The 8717-nt window shown below is 48.0% G+C and overlaps 2 protein-coding genes across 2 annotated transcripts in view; both read right to left on the reverse strand.

Annotated features, from left to right (window-relative positions):
- Positions 1 to 8708, reverse strand: part of LOC133279591 (heme oxygenase 2-like) — a 230566-nt gene extending 221858 nt beyond the window's left edge. Inside the window, exon 1 of the mRNA XM_061473451.1 lies at positions 8652 to 8708. Coding sequence (XP_061329435.1) covers positions 8652 to 8689 — 38 coding nt within the window. The 5' untranslated portion in view covers positions 8690 to 8708. The remainder of the gene's footprint in view (positions 1 to 8651) is intronic.
- LOC133279586 (zinc finger protein OZF-like) overlaps positions 1 to 8717 on the reverse strand; it is a 53387-nt gene that overhangs the window by 33885 nt on the left and 10785 nt on the right. The window lies entirely within an intron of this gene.

The following is an 8717-nucleotide window of genomic DNA, read 5'->3' on the forward strand; positions in this document are numbered from 1 at the left end:
TTCACAGGAGCAAATGCCGCAAACTGCCCTGCATGCTTCACCAGAACCTGAATCTAATGAAATCACTGGCATATTAGAGGCAAAAGTTTACTGCTTGAATGGGAAAGATACTTGTTCTTCCAGGATGGTGTACCAGAAAATCACAGAACCACAGCATGGTTTTAGCTGGAATGGACCTTACAGATCCCATCCAGTTCCAAACTCCTGCCACGTGCAGGGACACCTTGCACTAGACCAGGTTGCTGCAAGCCCCATCCAACCTGGTCTTGAACAGTGCTAGGAATGGGGCAGTCACAGCTCCTCTGAGCAACCTGTGCTGGTGCCTCAGCACCCTCACAGGGAAGAACTTCTTTCACCTTATCTACATCTCCCCTCTGTAAGTTTAAAGCCATTCTGCCTTCCCCTATCTCTACTTGCTCTTGACAAAAGCCCCTCTCCCCATTTCTTGTTGGGCCCTTCAGATGCTGGAAGCTGCTTTACGATCTCCCCAGAGCCCTCTCTTCTCCAGGCTGAACAAACCCAGCTCTCACTGCTTGTTTCCACAGGATGTTACTAAAAGTTGAACTGGAAGTTAGATGAAGGCCATAAAGAACTGCCCTGTTCAGGAGAACATTACTTGGGTTACAACAGTAATCTCCGTGCTCTCGTGCTGCCGGTACTGCAGAGAAAGAGATGATGTAGAAGTCATGAGACACAGACATCGCCTGAAACCTGGCTTATGCCACTCTTAGAGCAGAAACAAATTAACTTTATGCTTTCACTGGTGCAGAACAAATCCGTGGTGCGTGCAAGGTGGCGGGTGAACTGAAGATCCCCCATGGCTGGTTCCAGATCATGCAGTGAGGAAATACAATACATGTAGTAGATGAAGGTAGGTGCAAGTCGAATTAATGGTAGCTGAACAGTTACAAATGGCTCCTGGGACAGAGGCAATGAACAGATCCCTGCCCTCTTATGCATATAAAGTCTTGCAGAAGCGTTCCTGCTATGAATGTTCACTGCGCAGACCCGAGGTCACCTAAAAGCCTGTTCAAGACAAAGGGCTTGTGCTGAGTCCTTGTGCTGATAGACGTTGGAAAAGCCTTCAGAAGCACATGACAATTAAGTTTTCTATGGTGTTCTATACTTTTTTTGGAAGATCAGGACTGTCAACCTTCGTTTTACAATTATTGTAACAGCTCTAGCACGTCTACAATCATTTCTGTTACTTCTGAGCTACTAGGTACCTTCACTGGCATCTAGGACACGCTGTCTGTAAAGGCTTTGATCAAAACCAAGACAGGAACTCACTGGAAGTATTTCAAGTGGAAGGAGAGCAAGGTCACAATGATGAGGATTTAATACTAGAAGCATAAGGCTGAACTGGAAAAAATGCATAAGCAAGAGAGACATGAAGAATGTGGTTCTTCCTCAGCCCATGCCAATTTGGGTTCATGGCAAGACCTCTAAAATGCCAAAGAGTGCCAGTGCTATAGCTACAAGGCAAGCTCCAGGTAAGCAGAGTAAGCTGCTGGACTTCTGACTGTGGTACCTCACTGCTGGGACTGGAGGTGGCTGATGTGATGCCACAGAAAGGGTGGAGGGGAGATCTGGGGCCCAACATTCCAAACAAACAGAAATCTGAGTATAAGAATTAATGGACACTTGGCAAGAGGACAGACTGGGGAAGACCTGGCATGGCCTTCGGAATGAGACGTCTCACTTCACAAACCACTCAGAGTTCTTCAGAGATGTCCCCAGCTTTATCAAAAGGGACATGTGGGGTCCAGAGGCATTCCCAAAAGACATTCATCCTTCGCCAAAACAGGTAAAGAACCTAAGCTGCTGTGGCATGAATGAACCTCACAGGGCAGTAAAGAAGGGAAAAGGAGGTGGAAACATTTGCTAATGTTTTTGTGTTCCTCAGGGTTAAAGACAAAAAACCTGACTACAAACTGTGGCACAGCCTTGAAATACTGAACAACCAGGTGACAGGGGACATTCACTGCAAGTAAACAAAGACCCGGAGAGGAGAACAGCCTCTACAGCTTGCACTTACACCAAGCTGGGATTAGGATGTTCTAGATATCGTTCCAGAATAGCACCTTGGAGTCTGAGCAGCTGGATGAAAACTGCAGCTCCTAGGCACACAATACAGCCAGTCAAGCATCAATAAGTGCTGGGGGGAAAACAATAGAGAGGAAAAGAGAATGTAATTCTGCCTTGCTTCTCAAACCCCGCATTCTGACTGCGTGCAAGGGGGAGGACAGATCCCCCATGTCAGAGACACTCTGGCAGAGCTGAGGAAGACAGAGGCATGACAGGAACCATCAGAGGCACAGAGCAGCTTCTGTATAGGAGATGAGTCAGCTGCCCATTCTGCTGGGAAAAGGTACAGCTGATAGGGGGTATCACAGAGGACTATAAAAACACAAGTGGCCTGTGGGGTGGTTTGGCATCTATCCTGCACCATCTAGTCTGAATTAAGAACTCGTGCCAGCAGGAAAAGGCACTTTCAAAACAAACTAAAGGAGGCTGCAACTCATAAATCACCTAAATAAGCTGGGGAACTCCTTGCTTGCTGCAAGCTGCTACGGCTGCTACAATGTGCCCAGCTTGAGAAGGCAAGAAGATAGATCTTGAGACATTATGGGCCTAGTTCAGGAGCTTGTGAAGCCACAGACGGCTCAGGCCTGTGAAAGGATACAGGGACACATCACTGTTTGTCTGCCCTTCTCTGGGTCTTGATCAAAGGCTGGGCCTGCTGCCTGCGGTATGAGGAAAGGCTGAGAGCTGGGCTTGCTCTGCCTAGAGAACAGAAGGCTCGGGGGAGACATGATCACCACAGTCCAGTATTTAAGGGTGCCTACGAAGAAGACGGGGGCTCCCTTTTCACAAGGAGTCACATGGAAAAGACGAGGGGTACAAGTTACTCCTGGGCAGATTCTGGTTAGACACAAGAGGAAAAGTTTTCCCAGTGAGAACAACCAGCCATTGCAATAATCTCCCCAGGGAAGTGGTGCACTCCCCAGTGTTGGACGCTTTAAAGACTCAGCTGGACAGGGCACTGGGACATCCAGTCCAGGTCATGCTTTGCCTGGAAAAGTTGTACTGGATGATCCTTGAGATCCCTCCCAGCCTGGTGCCCTGTGGCGCTATGAATACCGTCGCCACAGGCAGCAGGTGAAGCTGGACGGGCCCTGCTCCAACCCAGCACCTCCGCCCTTGTACATTCTGGGGGCGCTGGTGCTCCCGGAGCACTCTTTCTCATGACGGGTTCACACTGACGGCCCTTACCTGAGGTGCCGCTCAGAGCACTCTTCCCTTCGCAGGAGCGGGACAACCGCAGTTCCTCCTTCTGATCCATGTGGATGAGCATCTCCGGCGCCGCTCCGGGGAAAGAAACGAAGAGGGTCAGGCCAGCTGGGCTTTCACCGACCGCTACCAGCGGCGCGGCTCGGGAGCTAGCGGCTCCGCGACGAGCAGGGACCCCGGCTCCAAGGGGCGTGCAGCGGAAAGCACCGGGCCCCGCAGCACGCCCCTGCCAGGGAGGCTCACGCGGCCGCGGGGGGCGGGCTTCCGGGCCAAGCCCTACCGGGTCAGGCCCCGCTCCCTGCGGCCCGGCCAGGCCCGCCCTCAACGCCTGGGACGGCGCACCAGGGGGGTGCTGCCCCGTGACGGCAGCGACCAGCGACGGGCGGTGCTTTCGCCTCCACGGCCGGAGGGAGATGGCGGCGCTGGGCTTCCGGTGGCGATGGTGCCGTCCTACGGTGGGGCTCCCCCCGCGGGCCTGCCGGTACCGAGTGATATAAGGAAAGCAACTGCCTGGAAAACATAGGGTTAAAATACTTTTAACTTCACTTAGGTCTGAGATAAAGAACAATGTTTGAGTTGTATGTCTGTGGTGTCATAACAGAATTTAGTAGTCTTACTAACAAGAGTGAACTATTTCTTACCATCCTTCTAATTATCAGTTAGTTTGGGGACAGGGACTCCCGAACATCTGCTAGCTTAGGATACTCCTTGTCTGCCCATCCTGTTCTGCTTGCAGTATTTCCTGCCCTTGCCTTCCGCGGGTATGAGAGGATACTGGACTGCCTGGAGGGGTGTCTGATTCGGAATCCCCACTTTCCTCTTGTGGTGGTTCCTGTCTCACAGGTGGTTTATAATATTCTGGTAAATCCCCACCTCCAGAGTGCCCTGCCTTTCCCTGTCTGGTACATCTCTGCTCTATACTATGTGCCAAACAACATCTCTTTAACTTCCCTTTTCCTTCCTTCCTATTACCCTTCTCCAGAGCCAACACCATCGGGTCTTGTGGAGCCCCCAGCCCACATTCTGTCTGCCATTCAGGATGATCCCGAAGGGTAAAGAACATATCAGCATATGAAACTTCATCCCATTTTCCTTCTCGTCTCAAAAATAACATTAATTGTAATAAGGTATTATAATTCCAAGTTCCATTGAAGGGCCACTTTTCCCCATCTTCCAATTCATATGAAGGCCATCACTGATTACAATATTTGGTCAAGGTTTTCTTATTCACACTTCCTCCCAGTGGCCCCCCTGTATCTTTCCAATGAGCTAAAATGCAACCTGAAGGGCTCTTTTTGAGAATTCCCCCACTCTGCTGTCCTCCCATTGTAAGCCTTTAAAGATATAAGACACCGTTAGCCCTACAACAATAATATCTTACCCAGAGTAAAAGGTATAAGGACGTGCTGCACCCACAACAGATACACCCAAATTCCAAACACTTCTGTAAATAAACGGCTTGTCTCCCACCAAAAGAGATAATATATTTTGAACAAGCAGGACACTGAGCTCGGATATACAAACAACAGCGATGACAAATTGTGCAAGGGCTAGTTGGAGCCCTGCACCAGGGAGCTTGATCACTACTCTGACAGTTAACCCCTATATTGCTCTACTTGCTATGCCACGTCTCACTCACACAAAACACTCATTCACACAAAGGGCCGGTCTCTCAATCACCCACTTCATACAGAATGTCCTCTAAGCCAGGAATTGGTAACACATAAATCTTAAGCCACTGTTTACCCACCAGAGGTTCCTGAAGCTGTTAGTACAGTGACCTTTGTGTACCCTACCAACCCAACCCAACCCAACCCTTGGGGCGAGCACCTGCGCTCTCCACCTTGTGTAGGACACCTTCTCATGACCCACAGGTATCCCCTTTACCTGGTTCAAACATACCTGATGATTCACTAGTGATGGCCCTTGTCTGCTCCTGCGGTGATCTGAGTGAGTGGGGGAGTCCTCCCAAGAAATCTCGGGGGCGCCCAGAGGAGTCCCGTACTCAGGAGGTCCTGCAGCCGGACAGAAGTTGTCCCATCTGGGGTGCAAACTAAAGGACAGAATCAGACTCTAAAACTCAAAGAGAGTTATAAAGCAGGTATGTTTATTACGGCGCCGGGTGAAAGGGGGACCGCTCCTCCTAACTTGCACACCGAGGGGTTAAGTAGGCAGATATGTATTATGTACAAACATGCATGTTCATTAGGTTCCCGAGAGTTCGGTGGGGATAGTATTTTAGGAACTCATTATGATAAGTCTCTTCCCTTTTGGCGCCTGTGCGCTGCCCTCCAATAGTCGTGGGCAAGGGTCTTCAAGATGCAGTAAGCAGTCTTCCTCAGGGTGCACTTTTCACCTTTGGCGCAGTGGGATGCCCCAGTGAGCACAAAATTAGCTGAAACCAGCCGTATCTGTAAGTTTCTGATTGCTGGCAATGATTTAGACCAGTGTGACCTTCGTACAAAATTTATGGGAAGCAGAACAGGATGGGCAGACAAGGAATATCCTAAGCTAGCAGATGTTCAGGAGTGACTGTCTCCAATCTAAATGATAATTAGAAGGATGGTAAGAAATAATTCACTCATTAGAAGGATGGAAAGAAGTACTTCACTCTTGTTAGCAAGACTACTAAATTCTGACATCGCCAGAGGCTGTCCCCGCAGGCAAAGGGTCTCTCTCCGAGTATCTGTGGAAGGCTTCAGCTCTGCTTGCTGGGAAGGCTCATCCATGCCAGACCAACAGCAAATGCCCACCTCAGGGGCAATGTACACCCTTCATGGCAGGAGCTTGATGAACAAGCAGATGCAAGATGCGAGAAGGTACGTAAACATCTGCAGCACAGCTTTTCAGAATAAACCTACAGAGGCTATGTTTTCAGGCAGCACACAAATCAACGTGGTGGTAGCTGCAAAGGATGACCCACAGTGCCGCTGATCATTTCACTGTCACAGTGAATTTATAAGCAGTGTGTTCCGAAGCTCACTCAGGGCTCACACGGTGTATACTGGCAAGACACGCTTTGTACAAAGCCAGTAACATACCTGCTCCTTTCTTTAGCCTAAAAAGTAAATCAATACCTTAGTTGAAAAGTTGAGTTTGGTTTGCTTCTTCTGCAGCCTTGGAAGTGTTAAACAGAAGTATCAAAATATTTCTGATAGCTGTTACTACCCACTGGAAATAAAAATGAAAGCAATGCATTTTCCAAGACAAATGTGCCTGCATTAGGAAGGCAAGAAAACACATGAATGTATACAAACAGAACTGGCTGGCAACACGTCATCACTGGCACATGGGAACACCGGTGCTAGCTTGGGAAGGCTGCCTTTGCTTACGGAGTAATGAAGCAGGGGATTGAATGATTTCTGTCAGGGAATTTGCAGTGCATGTCAGAAACGTCCTCAGAATTTCTGTCAGGGAATTTGCAGTGCATGTCAGAAACAAAGCAGTTACCTCCAAACCTTGGCAGCACAGATGTGGTATTAAGTCATCTTTCCGCATTAGGCAGAGACTGCCCTGGTGCAAGCTTTAAGGATGACAAAGATAGGAGGATGGAGACACTTTCAGTGCCTAAAATTCACAGTTTTTTCATAACATACTAAACAATTTTTTATGACAAAGTGTTATTTGAATGACTGCAATTTACATCCACTGAACTGTGACACCGCATTAACTGAGGATTTAATAACCGATTACAAAAGCTTTGATTGTAAATGCAAGTCATACCTAAAAGAGAGTAAAAAAGCTGGGAAAGGATCTTACTTATTTTCCCATATTAAGACTGGTGAGTAGGACTGAAGTTTTTTCAGGGCTGAAGTGTGTACTTGAGAGAGAAATACACGGTACGCTGAGGGTAACAGCATTTACTAGAATGACACTTAAGGCAACCTTGGCCTTTTCACATAACAAAGTTGGCTCTTGCACAAAAAGGTGGCTTGGGAAAAGTGATGTGAAAGCCAGGCAAGAAAACTATCCCAAATTCCTGACAATTCACCACATGTGGCACAAGGCTTTGCTACGAGGTGTCCCACATACACTATACCTACCATAGACCTGACAGAGAAGAGCTTCATCAGTGGCCACCCTTTTCCCCTCCACCAGGAGCTCTCCCTCTGAGGCCAGACCAGACCCTTTCCAGAGCCCATCCTACAGCAGACAGTCCCCTTTTCCCCAGGTCTCTCTTATCTTGTGGCTGCACAGCCTACACGAACTGGGCTCTCTCCCTGACTGATGATGACTCTCTCCCTGGGTGTCAATGTTAACTTCTTTCCCTCCAGTTAGACAACTGGAGTTTCAGTTAGTACAGGCGCAGACTCAAGTGCTCTCCACTAGACCCAGTGTTGCTGCTTAGAATGCACCCCTGGACTGTCATAAGACATTACTTATGATTTAACATTAGTACCTTACACATTGTTTATTGTATGTCGTATAAATCAAATAAACTCAAAGATATATGGTATAAAAATAAAAATACTGACATGTTCCAAATATATAAATACTTTTAGAAATCCGGCTTCTTATTTTGAAGTGTTGAGTCCATTTTGTTCATTAAGACTCTGCAGACTCAGAACTTCCAGAATGACAAAATTCAGAAGATGCTGTGAAAATAAATATGTAAAAGATGACACTTCAGGGTCCAAGACCTCCCCAAGAGTCCCAGAGAGTTTACAGCCTAAGATCAGTCCACTTTGGAAATGATCAGGTTTTCTGACTAGTCTGCTACAGATATCTGCAAGAGACACTCCAGACCCACCAGTGGCCATGCAGCCAGGCAGCATGAAACTGTCTAAAGTCAAAGAGAAGTCAACCAGCACAGAATATCTAGGTATTCTGGGAAGCACCCTGCTCACTCTTCCCAAGTCTGAAGCCTCGACTTTCAGAGCATGTGTGTGAATTTGCTGTTTAAAATAACCTCCAAGACAACAGTCTTGCCTAAAGTGGTGGGCATTCTGCAAAGACAAGACAGGCAGCTGGCTGGAGCATAGTTCACCTCTAGGGTAATCTTTCAAACCAAGGAGCTGCCATCACATTAGTCTGCCCAGCAAACCATGGAAAACTGGCTCGCCTTGGCCAGCAGGACACAAACATGAATGCCAAATGGTCAAAGCATTTCTGAAGGGCAAGTGATAGTAGAAACTAAAAAACCCCAACTGCTTGCTGCCAGCTTTAGCCAGATTGCTCCTTCCCATCCCTGCTGGGACACTTTGAGTAAACAGATTTACTGCACACATACATTTGGTTAATCAGCTATTGGAGTCCTCCACCCCTTTTCAGATGAGGAGAAAGATCACACCCTTTAACCTGGAAGGTCTCCTGCCTTACCCAATACTGTCTGTGCCACACTGTCAGACAGGACTCACCTGACATTATCATCTTCTACTTCCCCATAGAGCAACATTTCCCCTTCTCCCCTCTCTGCTCTCCAT

This window comes from Pezoporus flaviventris, unplaced genomic scaffold (genome assembly GCF_033815535.1).
Source record: "Pezoporus flaviventris isolate CSIRO_AGI_PZ_B2104156 unplaced genomic scaffold, CSIRO_AGI_Pfla_v1 ptg000078l, whole genome shotgun sequence".
NCBI classification, from domain to species: domain Eukaryota; kingdom Metazoa; phylum Chordata; class Aves; order Psittaciformes; family Psittacidae; genus Pezoporus; species Pezoporus flaviventris.